A 25,280-nucleotide genomic window follows, 5' to 3' on the forward strand; every position below is an offset into this window, starting at 1 on the left:
ACTTGCATCATGCGCAGCAGGGGGCTGCCGCCCTTCCCTCTTATCCACCGACGTGCCGTTGTTGTACCACAGCGGCCCAGCTGCTGGTCTTGCAGGCAGTGACCCACCCTGAGCTGAGCGGCTGTCTGTGGTCTCCACAGACCTCGCCAGCCATCGGAGCCGTATCGTGAGGCCAGGGCATATTGTGTCTGCCAAAGGGGGTATATGTTTTTTCTCTTGGGCAGGGGGATCCTCCAGTACTGAGGGTGTTCAAACTCCCAGCGCGGGGCAGTGTTTGTGACACCGTGCTTTCAATGGCGAGGCAGTGATTGTGCTCACCCTGACTGCAGCCATAGCCAACAATATGGTAAGCAGCTGCTCTTCTGTGTTTAGGGGAAAGTATTTCCCAAGCTGAGGAAGCGAAGTCCCCAGGGCTCTTCCGAGTCGGCCTCTGACAAGGAAGATGACGAAGCCACAGACTATGTCTTCAGGATCATATACCCTGGCACGCAGTCCGAGTTCAGTAAGTGTGCGTGGCGGGGCAAGGGTCAGGCAGCCTGGTTCCTGGGGTGTGAATTGCTGGGGACATCACTAAGAGAAGTGCCCCGGGAATCACTTTGGGGAGGGCGTCACATCCGAAGGAGGGTCCGTCTCCCCGGCCCTGGCTTTGGCACATACGAGCGCCCTTTGTTTGGAGGGAGAGAGAAGCACTGAACCTTTGGCTGCGGATTGAGTCATGGGCTCCTGCAGGGCCATAGGGAACCCTCCACAGATCTGCTGGATCCATGTGCCCTTCACTTCATGCCAGTCACCAGGCACGTAGCTGAACCCATTGGGCCAGGCCTGGGAGCTGGCTAGGCCCCTTCTGCACCAGGACAGCAGCCCAGGGCCAGGGGCGCTCCTTGGGCTGTCCCATCTGGTTTGGCCCCTACTCCGGCCCTCCCAAGAGCAGGCAGGCAGATCCTGTTTGGATTTCAGTGCACCTTAACGTCTTGTTCTGACCCAAGTGGCTGCTTCCCTTCCAGTCTTAGTTTTGTGTTGCATAGCAGAGGTGCTGCCCTTGGGGTCTCGCGAGGAGGAAGCCAGGGGAGCTTATAGAAACACAGCAAGACCCAGAGACTCCTGACTCCTGCCTCTGTGCCGCAGGCCACAGAATCACATCCAGGTTCTCCCGTGCTTGACTCGGTAACTTGCTGGTCTAAGTCCTAGATAAAACTGCAGTTAAGACCAAAGCCATTAGTAAAGGATCTTCTTTCCTCAGGCTTATTCTGAGCCACTGGAGTCTATCGTGCTGGGGGCAGATTTCCCCCGTAGGCTGGTGGTCGGAGCCTGCCTGGCCGAGCTCTCGTCGCCTGTCGTGGGCAGGATGTGTGCATGCAGCGTGCTGGCTGATACGCCCGTGCTGGCAGTCCCCCTGCTCCCACTCACTTGCGCCTTCATCCTGTCTCCACATCTGTAGTTGCTGTTAACCATCGTTCTCACCCTTCCCTTGCTTCACCTGCCACCCCCATTGCCTTTGGGAGGCAGAGGACCCTGAGGACGCCTGCCGCCAGGAAGGTTGTGGTGATCCCCAAATGGTCTCTGAGCCTCTGCACCGGACCCCATCCTCTCCTGGCCCTGCCGGGGGCCAGGCAGTGCCAGTGTAATGTTGTTGCCATCCATGTTGGTTCTCTTGCTCTGTCCCTGTTGTCACTTGTGGGCTCCCATCGAGACGGCACGGCCTAGCCCCAGCAGACCTCTCAGGTGCCAGTCTGGCTGCATCCCTTTCCAGCGTTAGGTGGGGAGAAACTCTGGTAAGAACCTGCCTGCAGGCTTCTCTTTGGGTGCATTGCGAACGTCAGCCGCTGCTGGAGGGCTGCCCTCGTGGCGGGCCAGCAGGTATTACAGGGTGGGCCCTGGCCTTTCCCAAGGCCGGGCCGGATTCCTGTCCTGCGTCGGCTGTGCTTTCTTCTGCGCCTCACCTTTGGTCTGGCTTGTCTGTCCCTGTCTGCGCAGAGGCGGCCATAGCCCAGGTGGCCCGGGGCCCCAGGTCAGGGAGGGGGATGGCCTGGACCAGGCAGGGCTCAGTGCAGGAAGCCGGTGAATCCCCAGGGAGTCAGCAGAGCCCAGGTTGCTCTGCACCCCGAATCAGCCAGCAGCGCCGTGGCAAGGGACCGTGCTGAGTCTCGGTGGGTGTGTAGCAAGTGACAGCATGGCAGGCACCACGTCCCGCTGCTCCATCACGCTGCTGGGGACATCTTAATTGATCTGGTTCTTCCTCAGCCTCTTCCCCCTTGACTTTTCTCTGGCACCACAGGCAGCTCCTCCTGCCACTGTCCTGCTCTCCCCGGGGCCACAGCCATTCTCATGCTCGCTGGCTGGGTTTGGTGCTGTGCCATGTCCGATGCACCTTGGCTCGGTCGCTTGCTTACAACCCGGGTGTCTTTCCTTGGATATTAGGGTGAGCTGGTGGCAGGTGCGATCTAGGCATGGCTGAGGCTTCTCTCTTTCACTCACTAATGCTCCCCCGTTTGTTCCTTTCTCCCAAGAGTGCTGTAGCTTTGGGTGGGAGCAGCTGGCACCAGGCCGGGTGCTGAAGAGCCATCTCCCCGGGGATGCTGAGGGCTGTTGCTGTCCAATCAGGTTCCCTGCGTGTCCCTTAGCGTGGTGGCCGAGCGCCCGGCCTGGGGGGGGTCTTGCAGCTGTCAGTGACGGCTCTCTCTCCACTCTTTTGCAGTCCCCCAGGACCTGATTGACACGCAGGGCAGTGGCCTGCCATCCATGTGGCAGCCCAGCACCCGCAAGTCCTCCTGCTCCTCCTGCTCCCACAGTGGCTCCTCAGATGGCGGCCCTGCCAATGGGTGCAACCATGAGAGGTACGGTGGGTGCTGCCGGCAGGCAGGTGAGATCCCCCTGAGGTCAGGGATAGGGGCCTCTGGCATCTCCCGGGTGGGATGAGGAATGGCAGGACCCTCCGAGAGCAGTGCGGGCGCCCACGTGGACGTGATGAGGTCCTTGTAGCAGAATCACGGCTGTGCCTTGCACTGTTTCATCCTCTTCAGGGAGGGCAGGAGAATTCACTGGTGGGGCAGGGTTGAATGTCCCAGTGGGGTTAGTGTTAGCCTTATCCATTGCAGACTCAAAGGCCGGGCTAGAGGTGTGAGCACGGGGCTTGGAGCCAGTGACTCACCGCTGATGCCCTCTGCAGCTCCGGGCAGGTAGCCAAGGCTGGGATTTTCCTAGAGCCATGTCCCAGACCCCACTAAGCGTTGCTAAGGGGTGGAAACTGCTTTCCCTTGCAAATGCTGGTGCCTGCCTACATTTCCTCTTCTCTAACGCGGAGCCAGTGCTCAGGGCTGCCAGGTTCTTGCGTCAACCTGCCCAGAGTTTGGGAGAGACCACAGCAAGCATGTGTTTGAAAGTGCCCGCGGCCGGGAGGGGTCTTGGGAGAGCTGGCAGCTGGGCTCCCCCCCCGCCACTGGTTCGGGATGAATAAGCCAGAGTGGAAAGTCTCCCCCTTCCCTGCTGCCACGGGTGAGAGACGCATGCAGCAGGCTCCACCAGGGCTCTGCCAGGGGTCTGTATGGAGAGGGCTTGGGCTGGGGCGGCGCACCGTGGCGGGGGCAGCAGTTGCAGTGTTCCCCCTCCCAGGGCCTGAGGGCTTCTTTCTGCTTTGGCAGGGCCCCACTGAAGCTCCTGTGTGACAATATGAAGTATCAGATCCTCTCCCGGGCCTTCTACGGCTGTGAGTATCTCCCTCAGCCAACTCCTCCTGAGGCTCTCGGGCTGGGGCCGGGGGGGCGTGGGGAGAGGACCAGGCCTGGTTGATCAAGCTGATATTGGCAGCAGGACATGGGTGCCTTTGGCTGCTGCCTGCATGTTGCATGCAGGGAGCATTTGGAGGGTCCCTAGCCCAGGTCTCATGCCCTGGCAGCGCACTGGGGGAGGGAGAGATGCCTTGTTCATAGCTCTTAGTGTTAGGCAAGGGGAAAAATAGCTCAAGAATCTCTGTTAGGGGCCAAGCTGTCACAGTGCAGGGTGGGCAGACAGGCCTGCTGATGTCCCAGGGCTCCTCTGGGCCCCTCTGGCTGGCGACCCAGGTCCCGAGTGCCTGTGTCCTTGCTCCCCTTGGCTGCAGGGCTGGCGTACTGCCGACACCTCTCCACGGTGCGCACCCACCTGTCAGCGCTGGTGAACCACAACATTGTGTCTCCTGACGTCCCCTGCAGCGCCAGCGCGGGGCTGACGGCTGAGGTCTGGCAGAAGTACCTGCAGGACAGCACGGTACGGGGCCCCTTCCGGGGCATTCGGCGCATAGGAGGCACCCAGGATGCGGGGCCCCGAGTCCACCCTCCCACATGGGCACCAGACACCCCACTGCAGGAGGACGTGTGGCCCCTGTTAGCCTGCTGGAACCAGGAACGAGCTGAGGGTTGCCACCTCCGTTGTGAGGAATTGGCTTCCCCTTGGTTATGCCACTGCTGACAAATGCAGCGTTGCCGGCTTTCCTGGCTGCCTCTCTCTGGCATGCTGTAACGCTGATAATTAATAATAACTAACCCGTCACCTCCTGTCCAAGCTGTCACAACACATTCCAGGAACTACTGAACTGATTCAGACATGTCCTGTCACTAGGGAGCATTATACCCATCTTACAGGTACTGTGAGAGGAGCATGGAGAAGTCAGGTGACTTGCCCAAGGCTGCTGGGCTCTTCTGTGGCAGAGAAGAGCAGTCCGTCTCCCAGAGAGATGGGCGGGGAGACCCCAGGCTCTGATCCAGCTTTATGGCCTTGTCCCCAATTCTGTCAGCAGCACAGCGCCACTAGGACTGCCAGCAGAGCTCGGGTGCAGATGTCAGCAAGGCTAGAGGATGCGGTGGCAGTGGTCTCCTGTAGCCTTCCGCTGGCGTCAGGCTTGTGGGGGATCAGGAAGCATTCCTGGCAGCAGCAAGCCTGGGATCAGGGTGGAGGGGATTGCACTTGCCCGGTGCCTCTCCATGACTCGGAGCTTCTCCTGCAGAGCTACGAGGAGCAGGAGCTGCTGCGGCTGGTCTACTACGGTGGGATCCAGCACGAGATCCGGACGGCTGTGTGGCCTTTCCTTCTGGGCCACTACCAGTTTGGGATGACGGAGGCAGAGCAGAAGGAGGTCGGTCTGTCACCGGGGAGCGCTGGGATGAACTTTGGGGGGGCAGCAGGGGTTCTCGTGGCCAGTGGGAGAACCACGTGGGTGCCTGGGCCCTGTGCAGAAGGAACGGTCTGCCCGTTTGCGGCTGCAGCTCTTCCCTGCCCACAGGAAAGACTGGGCTCCGATGAGCCTCTGCAGCTCTGACAGCTGGGGAGATGCAGTGGGGACAGGGGAAAGGTCAGGGGACTGTGAACAGGGAGTCAAAATGCTCCTGTCCAGCTGCAGACAGATCTCCTCCAAACAACACTTGGCTCAGCTGCTTGGTACTGCCTCAGGCAGGGAGGTCCAGCTTCAGGTCCCCTGTCCTCCGTCACCTGTGGTACGCAGAGGGCCTGTAGCACTGCCAGGATGTCTGTGGCAGCTCGGCAGTGCCATCTCCCCCCTTGCCCAAGTGCGGAGGGGGCGTGGAGGGGCTGCCAGGCAGACTCGCTCTCTCTGGCTGCTGCAGGTGGATGAGCAGGTCCGGGCCTGCTACGAGCAAACCATGGCAGAGTGGCTGGGCTGCGAGGCCATCGTGCGGCAGAGGGAGAAGGAGTCCCACGCTGCGGCTCTGGCCAAGTGCTCGTCTGGGGCCAGCCTGGATTCCCACATTCAGAAGATGATGCACAGAGATTCAACCATCAGCAACGAGGTGAGGCCAGAGGAGCCCCAGGGCAGGTTGCCTGAGCTGTCGGGCTGCTCCCCTTAGAGTTCCTCCAGTGCCCTCCTGAAGACACGCGTGGGTGCTTTTGCCAGTGTGTGTTGGGCTGCTGTGGAAACCAGTGAGGCTGGGCAGGAGGCATGGACGGGAGCGAGCTGGGACAGCCTGGCTGGTGACCAAAGGCGCATGCAGCTCCCTGGGCCAGGCAGGGTGGACCACGCATACAGCCCTGGCCGTATCTCTGTGCTGTCCCCTTTTGCCTGGTGGCTCTGCTGTGCATTGTGCCGATGCTCCCCATGTCCCTGTGTGTTCGGAGGGGCCCTGTGAACTCCAGCCAGCGTGGCATTTCCCTCATGTCAGATCTGGAAGAGCTCTTGCCCTTCCCCAGCCCACAAGCTACCAGCTTAGGGTGCAGACAGCTGGCGGGTCCCAGCCCCTAGCCCTGTCCTACCCGTGCTGGTCTCTCTCACCAGTAATCCTCCAAGGATGCTGCGCCTGGGTGCCTCGCTGCGGCTGACTCAGGTGGACGATGAGCGTGGCCCGCAGCTAAATTGGGCCCTGGGGCAGGTCAGCAGTAGCTGCAGAGATGTGCAGGTATAAAGCAGCAGCAAAGCCCCGGCTGCTGCCGCCCCTGCCTCCTCCGCACCAGCGCAAAGGCAGATGTTGCCCTTACTTTGTAGCCCGCCTTCTTGGGACCGGGTCTCTGACAGGAGGATTGAGACAGAGCCTGTGAATCCATGGCTTGTGTGAAGCACAGCGGGATGAATCGCATCACCGCCAAATCAGAGAGGGATTTGCAGGGCCTGCCCTCTGTGGAGCTGGCTGGGGCTGCTAAAGGCCAGCATAAAACTGTTCACCTTGGCCCCAGGCATGTGGCGTGAGAGCACTTGGGCTGGACCCTGCTGGGATCATCTCTAGCAGGGAGGGGCTGCCACTGTGGGGGCAGCCTGCAGGGCTATATGGACCCATTCTGTGAGCCTCTCTGCTTGAAGAAAGGTGTTTATTAGTAGTGGTCTCCCCCTGATCCTTGTACGTTGACATGCTGGGTGCTGCAGCCTTCACTCCCCCCTGGGGCCCGGGCTGCATTTTATCCTTCCCCTCACCCTGTTCCCTTCCTCTCTGTTGCAGTCTTCCCAGAGCTGCAGCTCCGACAGGCAAAACCATGCCCGGCTGCAGAGCGATTCTAGCTCCAGCACGCAGGTAAGAGGCAGAGCTGTGTGAGCTGATCCTGCCCCAGCCCAGACCTCCTTCGGCTTGAGCCGATGGACCAAGCCCTCCACATTCCCTTTGTGCAAACTTGTTTCGGGGATGCCCAGCTTACAGGGAGCTGGGTTAAACAGCTCGTGCTGCCTTTGAAGGCCACAGGGTCAGGCAGTGCATTGCTAGATGGGCCTTGATATCTCCACCCTGTCCCCATGTGGGCCCTACACAAAACATCAGCTCTGACGTGGCACTTGCTAGCTGCAAGGTTTGTTGCCTTGGGCTGATTTGTATATGAGGAGTCATTTGCTTCATGCTTAAATAACACTGCTGCTAAATAGATGATGTCTTTTTGCATTAGCATGCAAAGAAATAGCCCTAAGCCGCTGCTGGCTGGATGGCTGCGGCCTGCAGTTTGCAGACACAAAAGGAAACCTGCCCAGAGGTACTAAGTCTTCTGGATGACTGGACAAACTGGGCCAGGGCAGGACACACTGCACCTCCTCTGTGCAGTAAAAGTCCCTCAGGGATCTGGCTATAAGTGGAACACAGCTGCTCTGGCTATAGCTGATGCTGAGCACGGGCAGACGAGAGAGAGATGGAGCCAAATCCAGGCGCAGCCTGGGTCGGTCCAGATGCTTTGAAGTCACGTGCAGCTGCACTGCCGCGACGCTGATGGAACCGCGCAGGCTGCGATGGCCGGAGCACCCAGTTGTGTCCCTGGAGAGGAGACCTTGGTCCCTGAATGTGACGTTCCCCTCCCTAGACTGTGAATGTGGACAGTGCTGCTGCCCTCCCCGTGCTTGGGGTGACGTGGATTTGTCGTGTGGAGTCCCAGGCACCTGGACGCCGGGGTGCTGCCTTCTGCGGTGGCTTGCGTTCAGAGTGGACCTTCTCCAGCCATCCAGGCGTAGCCTGGCCCTGTCTGTGGGGCAGGAAAGTCTGCCCTGGAAAGTGATTGCCAGCCCCTGCCTCTCGTCTGTGGCTGCCCAGCTGCTGCCCCTGCACCCTGAGCAGAGAGGCCTGTTCTCTGCCTCCTGCAATGCCCGTGTAGCCCTGCTGGGTCAGCTGAGGGCCGCGTGTTGGTACCTGACTGGCCCTGCTATCAACACGGAGCTAACACTTCTATTGAGAGACGTGCAGCACAGACCCATCTCTCTCTCCTGTCCCCGCCCTCCCTTCCCCCAGGTGTTTTCATGCACAGAAAGCGCTAAAACCTCCTCGGTGCTTGCCTGTGAATACAGGCGAGAGCCTCTTGCCCAGGCGGGAAGAGGTTGTCTCCAATCCAGTCCCTTTCCAGAGCGGGGCTGTGTCCCCCGGGGGTTGGAGTCCAGGGGCTGTGTCACAGGCTGGGGGTGAAAGCAGAGCGTTTCCCCAGGTTCAGAGCCTTTCTCCCGGTCGTTTCCACAGGTGTTTGAGTCGGTGGACGAGGTGGAGCAGACGGAAGCGGACGTCCCACTAGACGATGCCAAGCAGGCCAAGATCCCCAACGGGATGGTGCCCAACGGGATGTGCTCGCCTGACTCTGGGCACCCTTCCTCCCAGAACTTCTCCATCACATCAGGCTATTCGGAGCGTAGCTTCAGCACGGAGGACAGCGGGGCAGAGACCAGCAAAGCCACAACTTGCCACCTGGTGAAGCCCAGTGAAGCTGGTGTCCCAAAACGGGAGCTCTCGGACAGTGCCCCAGCGGAGGAGCAGCCTCCCGTCGAGGATCTGCAGGGCCAGGACAGTCTGGAAGGGGAGTTCCCCATTGATGGCAGCTTGGACTTTCTCCCCATTGGTGGGAGCCACGAGGCCATTGCCCTTTCTGTGGTGGAAAGCTGGGCTGACAGTGAAGCTGAAAAGCAGAGCTTGGTGGGAAGCGAGGACAACCTCTCCGAGGAGCCGGAGATGGAGAGCCTGTACCCGCAGCTGGACTCGCTGGTGGTGGCGGAGCTGGCTAACAGCGAGGTGTCTCCTGTCTCCTCCTCCGGGGTCACCTATTCTGTGAGTATCTGGCTGGGGGTTTCCTCCCCCACTGTGGGTGCCCAGCTCTCATTTGGTCCCTTTGCTCTGCGAGACCTTCTCCGCCACCTCCGCAGTTTAATGCGACACGATTAACCCCTACACCTCTGCGCGGAGAGGGTGATGCCCAGGCCGTGTGGAGCCCAGGCATGGGGAAGGGGCTGGATGGGTTCGGCCTGTGCGATTTCCCCACTGTCTCCACAGCCGGAGCTGCTGGACATGTACACAGTGAACCTGCACCGCATCGAGAAGGACGTGCAGCGCTGTGACCGCAACTACTGGTACTTCACACCTGCCAACCTCGAGAAGCTGCGCAACATCATGTGCAGGTAGCTCTGGGGGCAGGGGTGGGGGCCAGCTCCCAGACCAACACTTGGGAGGGCCACAAACAGGGCTCAGGCTGGAGGGAGCCACAGGGCAAAGGGGTTGGCTCCAACCCCCATCCTTTGATTACGGCTCTCCCACCCCAGCACATCCTAGCGTCGGGGCCTTAACACAGGGGATTGTGACTTGCTTGGTCATGTCAGTAACTCAGACCTGCTCCACTGGCACAGGAAACGGTGGCAGCAGCCTGAAAGCACCTGCTGCTCACAGGGTCCAGCAATTGCACTGTGCCCTTCTGCTGTGAATCCCATCCCCACACGCTGCGTAGCTCAGCATAGGTTAGCCGAAGCGGAGGATGCTCCTCTTCATCTCGGGCACGGCCCAGCAGGCCAGCCCTCCATGCTGCTTCATCAGGCACTGGCATCTAATTAGTTAGCCTCACATGTCCTTTTACCTGCTGGGAGTGGGAGAGGGGAGCCAGCACAGCCGAGGGTGGGCATGGCGGGGGAACGGGAAGGCTGCAGGAGTTAGCAGCACAGGGAAGGAACTGAGTTTCCATCTTGCCATGCTGGCCTAAGGCAGGCTGGCAGGGGCTGGGAGCACTGCTGTGGCTGCACACTTCACGGACAGCCAAGCATGTACCCTCAGGCTCTCCAGGGAGGCTGGAGCAAGGGGGTGCAGTGTGGGGCAGTGGAGGGCATTCCCCAGACACAGGGAGAATGGCCATGGCTCCAGCCCCCAAGGCAGCAGAGAGGGTACAGCAAGCTTCATCAGCCCTGGGGCAGCTGTGATCCTTTCAGCGACCTCTGGGTCACACCACCACCTCCTGGGTGCCACTGAGACTACAGCCCTAGAGCACCCTGGAGCTGGGCATCCAGAGTACAGCCCTGCAGCAGTGCCGTGCTGGGGGCTCCTTTTCCGCCCACTGGGGTCAGGGAAAGGAGGAGGCACCGTGCTTTCCCGGAGCCAGGCCCTTGCTTGCATTGCCATGGTCTGTGCTGACCAGTGATGGGGATGGGGGACCTTGGGGTCTGGTTCTCCCTGCCCGGACCCAGCACTGGTAAAGGTGGCATGAAGCAATAGGGCATTGAGCTCCAGGGCATCAGGCTTTGGCCATGTGGGATCACTGGGACAGGCTGGCGATGGCTAAGTGCTGTACCTCAGAAGGTACATGCCCCTTGGAGCTTCTCCTCCTTCCCAAGGATGTGACAGGCAGGGTTGTCTAGCTTGGCACTGGTGGAGAGCTCACGTCCTGTCCTCCCACTGTCTCCTTTAGCTACGTCTGGCAGCACATTGAGATCGGATATGTGCAGGGGATGTGTGACCTGCTGGCACCGCTCCTAGTTGTTCTGGATGATGGTGAGTGGGCTGCCTTGCATGAAGAGGCGGGGGTGTGGGGAGAGCTTGAGGATGAAGGTGGCGGGGAGCTTGCTGGTCAGACCCCTGCGAGTTGGGGTCCTCCCACTCTGCAGTTGGGCTTGGCTACTTGTAGGATGCTGTAGACCGCTGCTGTGCCTCCATCTGGCTCCCAAACAGGGCTGCTGGTTAAGCTTCCCCTGCTCCACTGGGCTGAGTTTCACTCCATCTAGTGCGAGAGGAGAAAACTTGGTCCCCCCAGCTCATTGCTTGGTGTGTCCCCTGGGGAGGAGGCCAACAAGGGAGGAGGCCGCGGACTCTCGGGCGCTTGGGTGGGGTGCATTCACACGTGTGCACATGGACACGCCTGCTGGTCTCTGTGCATTAGCGTGTCGTTCATATGTACGCGCTGGCACAGGGACAGCTCCACGCAGCAGGGCTGTGACATTCCCCCTCTTGCCTCCTGCAGAGGCGCTCGCTTTCAGCTGCTTCACAGAGCTGATGAAAAGGATGAACCAGAACTTCCCCCACGGGGGGGCTATGGACACCCACTTCGCGAACATGAGGTCTTTGATCCAGGTACGGGGCCCACGGAGCGGCAGTGATGACGGCCTGTTGGGTGGCCTGCCTGGGCTAGCAGGGCCCTTGGTGGCTGGGCTTGGGGGAAGGGGTGTGGAGACAGAGAAGACTCCAGAGGAGAGCGTGACGGGTGTACAGGGGAGCAGGAGAAGGCTGGAGGGGCTGTGGACAGAGGTGGGGCTCCAGGAGGCATCGCTAGCACTCAGTGGGTCCTGGGCTCTCTTCTGGCTTTCTGAGACAGATCCTGGACTCGGAGCTCTTCGAGCTGATGCACCAGAACGGCGACTACACCCACTTCTACTTCTGCTATCGATGGTTCCTCCTGGACTTCAAGCGAGGTGCGGGCTGGGGGGGCGGGCATCTGCCCTAGGGTCCCTCCGGGCAGCCCCCGGGCCTGCCTGAACGTGCCTGGCGCACGGGGCTCTTGTCAGCTCACCTGGGCTCCCTGCTGTGATCCTCTCCCATGTCCTGCCCTTTGACATGGAAGCCCTCTCGCCAGCGGTCTGGGACCTACGAGGGCTGCTGGGCTTTCCCAGTCAAGATGCTTCCCGAGGAGGCCCCGGCTCAGCTGTGGCTGTCTCTCCTGTTCGAGCAGAGCTGGTGTACGATGATGTCTTCTCTGTCTGGGAGACCATCTGGGCAGCAGCGCGTGTCTCCTCTTCACACTATGTCCTCTTCATCGCCCTGGCCCTGGTGGAGATGTACCGGGACATCATCCTGGAGAACAACATGGACTTCACCGACATCATCAAGTTCTTCAACGGTACGGCCCAGGGGCAGGCGGCAGGGGGCTGGCCTGCAGCATGCAGAGGCTTGTGCCGAGGTCCTGCATTTGGCTGTATGGATAAGAGGCCTTCAGTGAGACAGGGCCAGGCTGTGCCGGGCAATGTGCAGCTGGGCCTGGAGTTCGGCGCGTGGGTTCGCTTGGACTCTGTCTCACGCCGCGGCCTGGGGGTAGTTGCTCTGTGCTGCTGTTTCTTTGATCACAGTATGGCCACGTTTCCCTACAAGGGTTCGTCCCCTCAGGAACAATTTAGTTCACAACTCATTACAGGGTCAGGGCAGAGAGGTGTCCAAGGGCTCAGGACCTGCTGGGATGGGCTCCAGCCCCTGCTGAAACCAGTGAAGTGAGCAGAGGGCTGCGAGTACCCCTCAAGGTGCAGAGCTGGGCAGTTGGGTTGGGTTGTTAACCGCTTTTCCTCCCATTCCAGAAATGGCTGAGCGGCACAACACCAAGATGATCCTGAAGCTCGCCCGGGACCTCGTGTACAAGGTCCAGACGCTGATCGAGAACAAATGAAGGCCAGGAAGGGAAGGCGGTGCATTCAGCAAGGGGTCGGGGGCTCCCGTCCAATGCTTCCTTTGCCCTCTCCTTTTTCTTAAAGTGCCACATCTGTGAAAACAAATTGCCGTAGTCTGATACATGCTGCTCCTGAGAGTTGAAGCACCCTTCTCCCAGCACGCGGTGCTGTTGAGCTTCAACACTAGGCCCAGGGGCTCCTCGCTCTAGTTCTTCAGCTCCACATTCGTCTTCAGTGATTAACCAAAGATCTGAACATCTGCATCTTATTTTCGTTTAAATCCGCTTGTCCCTGGAAGAGAATCGGGGCAGGCCCGGCCTGGTCTTCTGCTAGGAGCAGGAGGGCGGTTCTGGCTCTCGCCGTCCCGTGGGAGCACGTGCTCGGAGAGGCAGGGAGACGGGCAGGCTGCGTCGCTGCCGTTCCTACGGTCTGCCTCGAAGTCCGCAGTGTTTACCGTGGGGGAGGCAAACACTTCCCCCAGAGGCAGCTCTGCCTCATGGCAAAGAAACCAGGCTGCACCCACGCGAGCCTGGGAGAAACAAAGCTGCTCTTGGTTTAGTTTCATACAAGGAGCCAGGAAGCTCTGCCTGTGGCAGTCTCCAGTCAGGGGAGTTCCTCCTTTCATCCCTTTCCTTTTCCCCCCCCTTCCCTTCTTTGCACATCGTGCTGGGATGTGAGCACCTCCAGCTTGGGCTCGCTGCCTCCTTGTGTGAGCTGCGCAAGCCTGGCACTGAGCGCTCTCTGAGTCTGGCCCCGGTTGTAGCCTCAAAGCACTTGAGAAGCTGGCCACTGGGCACTGTCCAGCAGTCCAGACTTGGGACTGTGGGCCTCCCGCCGGATTTCAGTGGGCTTTGTATTGGACCCAGGTAGGAGGGACTGGGGCAAGGCCCCTGCAGGTTCTGGGACCCTGTGTGCAAGTCCTCGGCCACTTCCCCACAGTGGCACTCTAGCATGGGGACCCCATGGTCCCTGTGGCACAAAGTGCCTGTGCCAGCACCAGGAGGGTGGCGAGCTGAGGGCAGTGGAGGGTAACCGGCAAGGCTAGCCTGAATGCAAGGTTGGGTTTATTTTTCAACTCAGGTAAAAACAAAAAGGAAAAGGAGAGAAGTGGGTGACTAGCAGCATGGGAACCAGCCCAGAGGGGCGGCGGTCGCGGCTGAGTCCGCACGCAGGGGGCCACAAACATGTACTCCCGGCCGCTCGGGGAACACTTTGCGGTGGCTCTGGGAAGGGCGCTTTCTCTCCAGCTGTGCTGCAAAATCGCTGTTCTCCAGCCGTGAAACGCGTGGTCAGTGTGTTCTTGCCTCAACCTGCCGTGCTGTGGGTGGGCGTTCGCCAGAAGGGGAAGGGGCACGTGGCTAGCCAGCGCGTTGCCGCTATGCCCCTTCCCCGTGCAATGTTCCTCTGTGCTGACCGTGTCCATACGTCCTTGTGGTGTGTCTCTGATGTTGCTTGCAGGAAAAAAACCAACGCCCTGGCAGAGCGCAGGCGGTCAGTCTGCAGTGTGAGAGCACACCTGCCAGTCCGACACGCCGGGTGCAGAGGTCCATGCCTGCTGAGGCATTTTTCTGGAGCAGAATACAGCGGGTGATAGGCACAGAGGAAGTCTTCTGGCTTCCATCTGCTGCAAGCCCTGCGTACTTTATTTGCTCCAGCTAGGAAACCCGTTGGAAGCAATTTCCTGTGTTAGATCTCCAAAAAGCACTTAATTTGCCAGGGGAAAACAAGCCTGGCCTGCAGTAGCATGTGAAACTGGTGACTAGGAATCAAAAGAATTTGAGCTTAAATAAATCTTCAGGCTCACCCGGGAATCTCTCAAGCTTTGGTCAAGCAGCGAGCAGATCCCAGGCCTGTGGTGACAAGCTACTCCTGGGCACAGGCCACGGAGCTCTTCAGAGGGCAGATAGGGGGAACAAGCACATTGAATGGCCTTGTTGGAAAGGGGAGGGTTGCGGACAACGCCCTCTTTTATAGCCAAGCAAAGGAACAGTGACCTTTAGCTAGGCATCAATACTGCATCTGACCAAGCGACAACTCTGACACTTTAGCTTTCATGCTTTTATTTTATTTTGGACAGATAGCTGAGAAATCCTGCACAATATCTGCTATCTGTATTCTCTGCAAGTGTCTTTGGGCCCTTCAATAGCAGTGTTTTTGAATAACTTCTGAGAAAAGGTATTTATTTATTGACTGTACATTACTGTGTGTCCTTGTATACTGAATTCGGTGAGTGTGAATTGTTATGCAAATGGAGATATATCTTTTCAATGTTGCAAACATATCTTGTAAATGTTTACCAGAAGATGGTGTCTATATATATAAAAAAATATATATACGCACACACACACAATATATATAGAGAAAAATATGTGAATCAAGTGGGGTATTTTTTTGAAGGGAAAAAAAAAGAAACCTTATGCTTCTAAGGACTGTGTGGTTCTCTATAGCACCTACTCAATGATGTGCCAGTCTGTCTCTTTTCCTTGTACTGTGAAAATTGTTCATTTGCAGCCATGAGAAGCTCAGTGCAGGTGAAGACTATTGGTAACCTCGGCTTTGCTTGTTTCAACTCTGATTTTTTAAAAACCCATGGCAGGGAAAGGAAGAAGCGATGGGCTTCAGCCATGATCGGCCACGGCTACGATTCCACGTTCACTCCTGATAGCTAGAGTCCTAGTGAGCTTGGTGGAACAATCAGTGTAGCATCAGGACTTTCTTGTAGCAGATTTGATCCTCCGAGAAATTTAAGTGGAGATTTAACTGGAAAAAGCTGTCTCCAGATTGCTCTGCTGGAAAGCGCAGCTGATCGGAGGTGGATCCAGGGAGGACATGAGCGTGAAGTGTATCTGCGAGGAAAGTCCAGGGGATGAATGTGAGTCTCTGATTACCACGAGGCCACTGAGTGCTGCATGCCAACTGCAGCGCGGGGGTGAGCTGGTGCCTCCTGGTACAGGTGAGGTAGAACGAATCTTGGTGTTGCACACTCAGCGGCATCTGTGCGTGTGTATCTGGAAGCACAGTGTGTTCCCTGGGACGTCTTGCACTGGTGGCTGAGCTTATCATCTGCATTTCTTGCTGGGGCGCCTTGTGAGGCCTCTGAGCCCCGTGGGCTGCAGCCAGCAGGTCGTGCATATTTGATTGTTGTGACAGGCTGCAGTTGTGGCATTTTTTTGGTCCTAGCTCAGCTCCCCAGGCATGGTCCCAGGCATAGTGGTTCTCCTTGGGTAACTTTGAGTGGAGGATTGAGCACAGTAGCCACCGGGCTTCTGCTGGCCAGTTTGTTTAGTGAGTGAAAGCAGCTGCAGAGGCTCGTGATGCCAACATGTATGGGGTAAGAAGGGCTAGTAAGCAGTGCTGCCAATTCCCATGATTTTTGCCATTCTTAAAGTCTACGCTTCAGGAATGTGAAAAACTTAGCTTTCTGTTATCTCTATTTATATAGCTAGGAAAGAGCAAAGTTTTTCCCATTCCCGAAACATAGACTTTAAGAACAATGTCAAAAATCATGAGAGTTGGCAGCACTGGCTAAGGCTCTGCCTGGATTTTAGAGTGGTGCAGAGAGGCAGGTGCAGATCCTGCTAGTTCCCCTGTCACATCTCTACCTTCTCCTCGGCCCTTCCTACCTGCGTGTACATCTCTGCCCTCCTGGCCCTCAAATTCAGAAGCCACCCCCTGGGGTATTCAGAGAGGAGAATGGAGCTATATCATTGGTATACAGTTGTTCAGACCTCTTGGTGCAACGGTGCCAGCAGATGGGCTGGCACCGAGCTAGTACCCTTGGCCAGGGACCGTGGTAGGAATGAGGGTCGTGATATAGGAAAAGGAGTTGCGGTTTCTTTCCCACAATACCACATGAATGAAACTTATCCTGCGTCAAGCCAGGACAAGCCCCACGGGGTCTTGTGTTAATCTTGTGTTGACTTCTTTGCAAAGAGGCAGATAGGTTTTGCCTGGCGCCCCTGCAGCTGGAGCGGCTCAGCACGCAGCTCAGCTTGCTCGGTGTACAGTCCACGCGGCTTTCAAACCATATCCCAGCCTCTTCCTTTCCTTCGGGGGTTGCTAATGGCTTCTGCCTGTACTTGAGCTTTCTGTGGATGCCACCCACCAAATGAATCTCGATACCCATCTTTTTCTGGCGTTACTAATGTGAGCATTTTGGAAGTGGTCTTTGTTCCTGATTGTGTCTTTTATAGGAGACAGCTTTTCCTTTGAACTGTGTTGAGTCTCTGGATCGCCTTTCTATAAACCTTGCTCATATAGATTGAGATTTTTCTTCATCGGACCAAGATTGCATTGGAAACCTGTGCATGCCATACTGTTACTATGATTTTTTAAACTGTCTTTTAGTACCTAAATGTTAGTGTTTATTGCAGCACAGGTATTAGCTATCATTTTCTACCAGGAATTTAAAACCACGCCAGGGGAAGTGATTGCTCCTGATGTCGTAATGTAGACGGCATCATTTCAGGTTGGTTCTGGTAAAACCTACCCAAGGGCAGAGGGCCAAGGTAGCCCACTTAAGTCCCACATCAGAGGTGCCTGGGCTTTGCACTGGATCTCTGGCCGGGAGTGAAGTTCATTCATACGGTACCTTGACTTTCTTATGGCTTTTTTTTTTAAATGTATTGTCCTTCTTGTGGACTTGGTTTTCACTCCTTGCCCCCTCCGCTGGCATAGTGAGCCGTCCAGGATCCGTGGTTCAAATCCCAGTACCCTTGTCACAGCTGTGACGTAAAACTTTTTTCTTATGTACGCAAGCACACAGAGAAAGTGGCCTGACTGTGTGCACAGCGGTTGCTGCTTTGCAGTCCTGTATTGAAGCTTTCCTGTTCAGGCAGCCGTAGTCCTGAGCCAGGTAAACTAGTGAGATGGTGGGGAGAAAGACTTCTGTGTTTGACAGATGTACAGGAGAAGGGAATTTTTGGTAATCCCTGTGGCTTAGATATTGAAAGAGCACAATTTTATCTTTTATGAAATGCCAGTTTTTCCACAACATGGACGTTTCAGAACTGTTGTTAGAAATGAGAAATCACCCCCCGAAGTGGGGAATTCGGTTGTTTGCACATAGAACAATCAAACCTCTCTCAAGTCCCCTCTATTGCACTCTTTTGAATCTTGCCTTTTCTGTGTCTCTAGTGAGGGCACCCACATAACCTGCACCCTGTCACTCCATGTCATGAGCATCAGTTAGTCATTGAGACATCTGAGTCTTTGCGGCCCCAGATTAGATGCATTATATTAATTTTTTTCATGCCGTTACTTCAGGGCAGAGTTAAGGTCATCTGAGGACCTTCACTATGCAGTTCTGCGGTACAGCCCATTTGGTTTCCTTTTAAGCTTATCCCTAGCTCTGAACAAGGTAGTTTGTGCAGTTATCACACCGTCCTCTCGAGGCATGTCGCCCTACGTCAGCGGTAAGTCCTCTTGGGCCAAATTCCATTCTAACAGGTTTTGTCCAAGAAGTTTCTTTTTTATTATTATTATTGTTACTTCCATAAATTAGCCCTGAACAGGAGACCCAAAGGGACGGCTGGTGCAAGCAGCTAGCGTTGCTTCTAATGGCTAGAGGAAATGAGCTGTCAACTCTGCGCTCTTTTTTTAAATATTGGTTCAGACTTGTGGGGCCAGACTCCTCTTCTGGGGCTGCTCCAAAGCTCTAGCCAGCACCAAGTAGCCAGAAGGTGCTGGTCAGTGCAGCGGCATTTGCAGCTGCTCCACATGGCCAGAATGGCACAGAGTAGCCAGCTGGCACCTCGCCTTCCCTGTGCCCGTGCCCGTGCCATGCACTTGCGCGCGTGCACAGGCTCCTGGTATCCCCCACCCTTCCTGTCCTCCCTTTTGAGTTGATCTGATGTAAGAGGTGGTTGCTTCTTGGACGAGAAGTGTTTAGGATAGTTGCTTTGGAAGGGGAGGGGTGTTGCTTCCAGGAGGGGCTGAGGGGAAATGCAACTGGAAGTTCCCCCCCCGCAGAGGCTGGGAACTGAAATTCTGTTCAGAAAGACGCTGCAACTGCCTGCTTTTCAAATGGCCATCGCCTCTCGTTGTGGCCACGTGCGAGGGAGCCCTCTTGCCCCTAGGCACAGACCGAAGCCTCCTGTGCCTTCAGGAGGCAGAGAAGAGGACCTTGGCCAACGGAGACCGTGGCTTTGCGAAAGGCAAGCTGCAAACTCAGTCCTGTTAGGAGCCGTATGAGAAGGCGAGAGGTACTTGCTTTGAAAAAGGTGGCTTTACATGGAAGTCTCTGGAGTAGACAGTATTCTTCAGCCCTTGCTCATAGAAAAATTTCCAGCAATAGCCTGAAATGACCATGTCTTACTTTTTCTTTTTAAAAAATGAAATAGATTGAAAGCCCTTAAATCTAGTCTATGCACAAGATTTCAACCAGCTCTAAGACTGTGGGGAGTTTGAAGAGCCTGCGTTGTTCCATTCCTACAATAAAAGGAGAAAAATTAATAAAAAGGTCTGACACGAGATATTATATTTCTTATGGTTCTATTTTTTTAAAATAAATAATTTTTACTTCTAAATTAACAGATCTACTTGTAAATTCTGTTCTCAGAGAGGAAATCCCAAGAGCTTGGGAAGGAGAAATCTGTATTTACATAAAAGAGGTGTGACCCCTCTCTGGTGCATAAAATAAGACTCGTCCTTAACACTGGACCCACAGTTGGCACCTCTTGTCATTCGAAATGGTATATATAGCCCTATGTTAGCTTTCGTTCAGTCGGGGTGCGGGGGAAACTTTAGACCGTAGCCCTGTTACAAGGATCAAGGAAATTACTTGCATCTTGGCCCAAGGCTCTGTGGGATAAGGGAGAAGAGCGGGGTGATGAATGTATTTTATGGACGGGTGTTAAACCTTCTGTTGCCCTACAGTGAATTGCTGCTTTTATACATAGGATGCCATTTTGGTCTCTGGGAATCGTCTATATGAGATTGAACTCGTATTGTTGCTTTTATTACAACATTTGTAGAAGTGCTGCTAAATGTCCTTCTTAGCCTACTGGAAGTCCACACAATGGTATAATATCTGTTTGATATTACTTTACTCATGCTTTGGTTTGTTTTGTTTTTTTTAATGTAAATTGTTCCTTACTGTTGTTCAAAAAGAAATACTAAAACTATATTCTCTATGGTTAAATGTATTTTCAAATCAATAAAATCCTGGTTGTTCTTTATGCCTCTGCAATTTCTGATGGGAGCCTGAGAGATGGGAAAGATGACTGGCAGGATTTTTGGAAGCGAGAAGATTGCGCTCTGCCAGGGGCAAAAGGTTGGGGAGCCAGCGGGGATGTTTGCAAGTTTACTAAAACGTCTTTATTCTTGCCTCCTGCAGTTTTCACGGAGACCCAAAAGGCCTGGTGCTTTGCAAGTGGAAGGGAAAAAGCCCCAGAAAACAGTAGAAATCTTTCCACTGGCTTCTGTGGCCTTTGGAGCTGGCCTTTTATGCCAGATCCCGCATGGTGGGCATCACCAGGCTCTGCTGGGGCCCCGATCCTGTTTGAAAGGTCGGGGTCTCGCCGTCTGCACCGTGTTGCAGGTTCTGAGAGTGAGGGGCTTTTGTTCTGCTGCTGTGAGGAGGGCGAGGGGAGATGTCCCACCTCACTTCTTCAGCCGTGCTGCACAAATGTGTGCGCGATCGCAGACTCGCCAGAGGCTCGAGTGCCGGGCTGGCTGAGGGAGATGGAAAGGCCTTTGGATGGATGCTGCAGTAGAAATCAGCTGCTGCATCACATCACCTGCTTCAGTGTCGGGGGGGCACTAGAGGGTCGTTGGGCATGTCTGATCCATCCCACCACTGACTGGCTCGAGTTTATTTTGGAGTTAGTAACATCATGCAAGTGAGACTCTGGATTGAATTCTTCCGACAAAACCTTTCATTCCCATGTGCTGGAAAATGTGAATTTTAAACATTTGGTTAAGAATAGACACTCGTGACAACCCAGAGAAGGACGGGTGCTTAAACGTTGGCTTCTGGGCTCAGCTCAGACTCGCGGTCCGGGCGTCAAGCTGAGATTCTGAGCTGGAGGTCCGTATCTGTGTCCGTGCAGAGGTATAAATAGTGACGGTCCTTTTCCCCCCAGGAAGATGGACTGAGATGCAGATGGCGAGGGCAGCAGAGCCAGGCTAGACGCAGAAATTCCTGGGGGTGTTTAGAGTAAAGCTCCTGACCAGGAATGGTGCTGGTAACACTTCAAAGTGGGGCATTTAAACCCAACGAAAGGTCAGAGAGGCCCCTGCTGCACTCGGGGCCCAGGGCTGGACCCTGCTCTGCCAGCCCACTCCACTCCAGCCTCCCCTCCTGTCGCCAGCTCTGCCCGCTCGCCACAAGCCTCCTCCTGGCTGCACCTCTCGTCCCTTCCCGGTCCCCATGGTGTGTCATGTCCCGTCTCTGGGACCGGATCTGTGCTGCATAATCACACGTCAGCCATGTGCTGCACTGCAGGTCTGCCTGCTACGGCTCCCCTGCCCCACTTCTTCCCCCTTTGGAAGTTGGCTGTTGTAAGTCTGGAATACAGCTGCTCTGTTTAAAGGGGACTGAGTTTATGAGTGCTCTGCAGGGGCTGGGCCCTGTTTTTCTACCACTTCATGCCTGCAGCTGGCAAGGGAGTGGGGGGATTTATGCTGCTCAGAGGTCTCCCTTGGATTTCACTGCAATGAAAGACCCCCTTTCCCCACCCAGGACCACCACAATGATGCTTGCTGCACGCACACACTGGCCCTGCTCCTCATCCCAGGCCTTGTGTTGAGAGGCACCGAGGCTGCTGCAGGTTCCTGCGGGGTTTACGGCCTGCGGACGGCCAGCCTGGTGGGAAGGGGCTGTGGCACCTTTGCCTTCCTGTGAGAGGCACGGAGAATGACAGGCGTTCCCGGCAGGGCAAGGGACCCGTGGTTGGAGTCTGCTGGATGCTGCTTACGTCCATTTCTCGGGGCTCGAAGGCCCGCAGGTGGGCGTAGGACGCTCCCCGTTAACGACCATCGCCTTTCCAGTGTTTTCCAGCAAGGCAGAAGCTAGAGGCAAGTAGGGGCCCTGTGCACTGGGGCGGTAAGTACCTTGTTGCAGCAGCCACACGTGAGTTCAGCAGGATGGGCAAGGTCTCAATTGTCCCAGCGTGGGGAGGAAGCACCTTCCCTCCTGGCCTGAATGTAGCATCTTCAACTGAAAATGGCTTTTATCATGCAGGCCAGTAAAGACATAGGGCTAAACCAATGCAAGGCAGCTCCAGACCTTAGTCTCTGCATGCTTGCTACAAGAGGCTTAATGACAAGGAACCTGGCAGCTAATTAGTTCTTAATCTGTCTACTGCCTGGGCACTAACTGCAATGGCCCGGTCCTGGTCAGTTAACTTCAAACAGTTAACCCGTTTGCAAAGGCTAGTACAGGCATCCCCCAACCATTTATTGCCTAGGAAAGGTGCGGGGCATGCCTTAGCTGGCTTTTACAGACATACGAACTACCTGGAGTTAGTTGGCAATCAATGAACTGGAGCTAAAGCTCTAGTGTAGACACAGCCTCAGCCTGGACAAGCGTTAAGTGAGAAAAGCCTAATGCAGCTGGGATACACGCATGGACAAGTCACTAGAGCATGTGTGTGTCTGCAGTGGTCTTTAGTACCACCCTTACTTTGAGTTTTAACTCTGGAGACCCCTGCCAAGAGGTTGTGAGCCCCGCAGATGCGTGCAGACGTGCAGTCTTTCAGCCCAGCTCTGCCTTTCCTCTGGCACAGCACAATGCTCCATTGTCACCGGATCTGAATTTTTTTTTCTGAATGAAGAACATCACACCCGTAGCGGGGTGTCACCCGTAGGTTTTTCCCTTGGACTCCTGGCCTTACAGAATCACAGAGAATGCGGAGACCCCATTTCTTCTCCCTCTGCAACACTGATTGCAATGGGAGCAGGGCAGGGAGTCACCCAAGGGAGGCTGCTAACAAAAAAGTTCAAAGGCAGCACAGCTGGTAATGCCAGACGGTGGTTTATCACAGGTGGGAAGGGACCTCAGGAGGTCACATCTAATCCAGCCCCCTGCTCAAAGCAAGACCAGCCCCAGCTCTCTCATCTTGGCCATGGCTTTGTCTGCCCAGGTCTTCAAAACTTCCAAGGATGGAGAGTCTACCACCTCTCCAGGCAGCCCCTTCCTGTGCTTTGCTGCTTCCTTACCCGTGTCTCCTTAGTAGCTGAGCAAACAGGGAAGTCCCACAGCCTTGGCTTGGCTGAACTTCTTTCCTGGGTGAAACATTCGCTCTGGCTCTAGATACAGGCCCCGATTCTGGGGGCGCTGCGCATTGCCTGGCTGGTCCCAGGCATTTCCTGCTCAGCATGTCAGGGCTGTGCCCTTGCACTGTGACAATAAACCACTGTCCAGTGTTACCAGCTGTGCTTTCTTTGTCCTTTCTTTGTTAGCAGCCTTCCTTGGATGGCTCCCTGCCCTGCTCCCATTGCAGTCAGTGCTGCAGAAGGAGAAAAGATGGAGTGTGCATGTGTTGGGGGGATCCATACTATGGAGAGAGGCAGATTTTATCCCACAATTTCCTTTTTCTCAAGCTAAAGCTGCCTCCTGTACTCTCTCTGGCTGGGGTGCAGTGGACTGATGAATGGGTTTCCAGCGTGTGGGCCTGATCCTGTGCTCCAGTGCTAGAAGCAGCTCACGTTGGAGCAACCCATCTGGGAAGAGACGGTGCCGGCGATCCCTGGATGACTGCAGGTTGTGGCAGGCATAGAAAGGCTTGTGTTCACGCTGGGAATTGTAACGGTGTCTGGAGGCGAACCTGTGAACATCGCTGCATAGCACTGCTCACAACAGCAGGAGGGGTCGTTTCCAATAGGAGCAGCGAGGCGGACTCCGATCTGACGCGACAGCGGTATGTAGCCAGAGTAACGCAGTTGTTTTCTGGGGAGCGGCTTCGGGCTGTCACCAACGCACTGCTTAGCACTGGCATGGCCACTTAGCGGAGCAGTGCTGCGCTCGCTGGCAGATGCAGTGAGCTCCGGTCCCCGCTGTAGGGCACTGATACGTTGCAGGAGAAGACGGGATTGCATGAGGAGCTGGCGGGGGACCTGGCAGCACTGGGATCCTTACTGGGATTTTAAGCATCATTTTGCAAAGCTCTTTCTTGGTCTGTTTAAAAACAAACCAACAGGGTAAAGCAACACTCACCTTGCCAAACCCTCGGTCTGTCACATACGGGCATGGCTGTTGGGACTGTAGACATCCGGCGGGATTATCAGTGCAGGGAGGGTTGCTAACACATCAGTACATCAACCAGACAGGCAGCAACTGGCTGAAGGTCCGCTTGAGCGGTCAGGCTAACAACTGGGCTAAGCAGCGGGCAGGACACGAAGGAACAATGTGCTGCCGTCACGTCCAGCCACCTCTGAGCCCTGGCCCCAGTGACCCCCTCCCCTTGACGGGTGGGCGGACTGGGCCCAGCTCTCGGGGCAGGTCCAGAACAAGGGTTGGACTGGTACCTCCGGATCATTAACGAGATCCCATAATTGCTCTAGCCTATTATCCGGACGACAATGACAAGTGATATTCGTACATGGAAAAAAAACCCCCCCGCGGAGATGGGCAGGGGTTAATGAGGTCCATTAGCTGCAGGAGGGGACGGGGTAAGGCTTGCGTGTATTCTGCTGGGGCTCCCGGTGAAACGATAAACCGTGGGTCATAGCTCAAGTGTCCGTGTCCGTCGGGGCCGGCAGTGTCCGCTTGCTCCTGCCACGCACACCCGAGGGTGGAATTACAGCATTAATGCACATGCCGGCGGCCACGTGAGACGCCCTGTTGAACGCGAATCATAGGCCGTCGCTGCCTCCCGTGCGCCAGGCACGATCCCTGAACAGAGGCTAAGGGGGGGCAGCTGGGGCAGGACGAAGCACGGGCGAAGGGATCCCGTCGCTCGTGCCACACGGTGCGGGATCGCGCCCCGGAGCTGTGGAAAGACCTGACTCGGGCACCCTCAGGAACCCGGCTGGCCGGTTCCCCGGCTGCTGACTGCGCTCTGGTCCCAGGGTGTGTCTTGGGAAGCCGGTGCCGTTGCAACAGACGGCGATGCAGTCGGCTCTTTATAATCGCTTTTGCGGCAGCCCGCCTGAGAGTGGGGGGCTGCGGTCCGCGCGTGCCGGCGGAAACCACCTGGGGCTGCCGAGCTTGCAAACGCCGCAGAGGAGGCAGGAAGTGAGCGGCTGCCCCGGGAGCACAGGGGGACTGCGCCCGGCTGGATGAGCGTGATGGCAGCTGTGATCTGCCCGGGCTCGAGGCGCGGCTGGGCGGGGGGCCAGAGCAGGGCGGGAGAGGGAGGCAGCAAGCGCCTCTGCTGGGTTCAAAAAGCACGGTTTCGAGGCCCTGCCGCCCGAGGGTGTTCCAGCTCTCGTTGACATTCGAGGTGGATCCCGGTGCGTCAGGGCCTGGCCCGGAGCCCGTGGGCTCGCCCTTGCCGTCACCACTCGCTCTCCCCACGTGGGCAGGCAGGCCGGCCTCGCCCTCCGTGCCCAGGCATCCTCCTGCCGCAACCGGGCCCCGCGCACAGCACTGCGGAGGCGGAGGGCGAGCAAGCGCACAAGCCGCGGGCGGTCGCTGGCTCGGACACGTCCCACGCCAGGTCAGAGTCCCGTCTGCGCCCGTCGTCCCGGCGGCCCCGGCTGTCCGAATCGAGGCGGCGGCAGGGCCGGGAGCAGCCCCGTTCGTTGCACCCCGGGGCGGCAGAAGCAGCGCCGTGGCCACCAG

At 56.5% G+C, this 25,280-nt stretch overlaps 1 protein-coding gene across 5 annotated transcripts in view; it reads left to right on the forward strand.

The window, feature by feature from the left end:
• Positions 1-19,731, forward strand: part of SGSM1 (small G protein signaling modulator 1) — a 52,815-nt gene extending 33,084 nt beyond the window's left edge. For 3 of the 5 annotated variants that reach the window (XM_090061908.1, XM_090061906.1, XM_090061907.1), the window contains 15 exons: positions 373-502; positions 1,439-1,621; positions 2,696-2,834; positions 3,639-3,703; positions 4,097-4,242; positions 4,979-5,107; positions 5,595-5,777; positions 6,915-6,986; positions 8,397-8,975; positions 9,198-9,322; positions 10,594-10,676; positions 11,143-11,252; positions 11,494-11,590; positions 11,848-12,015; positions 12,464-19,731. In XM_090061908.1, coding sequence (XP_089918034.1) covers positions 373-502; positions 1,439-1,621; positions 2,696-2,834; positions 3,639-3,703; positions 4,097-4,242; positions 4,979-5,107; positions 5,595-5,777; positions 6,915-6,986; positions 8,397-8,975; positions 9,198-9,322; positions 10,594-10,676; positions 11,143-11,252; positions 11,494-11,590; positions 11,848-12,015; positions 12,464-12,552 — 2,298 coding nt within the window. In that variant the 3' untranslated portion in view covers positions 12,553-19,731. The remainder of the gene's footprint in view (positions 1-372; positions 503-1,438; positions 1,622-2,695; positions 2,835-3,638; positions 3,704-4,096; positions 4,243-4,978; positions 5,108-5,594; positions 5,778-6,914; positions 6,987-8,396; positions 8,976-9,197; positions 9,323-10,593; positions 10,677-11,142; positions 11,253-11,493; positions 11,591-11,847; positions 12,016-12,463) is intronic. The other 2 variants (XM_090061909.1, XM_090061910.1) reach the window with 1 other exon arrangement.
• Positions 19,732-25,280: the final 5,549 nt, after the last annotated feature.

Source organism: Crocodylus siamensis, chromosome 9, assembly GCF_052110815.1.
Source record: "Crocodylus siamensis isolate JL-2025a chromosome 9, ASM5211081v1, whole genome shotgun sequence".
Classification (NCBI taxonomy): domain Eukaryota; kingdom Metazoa; phylum Chordata; order Crocodylia; family Crocodylidae; genus Crocodylus; species Crocodylus siamensis.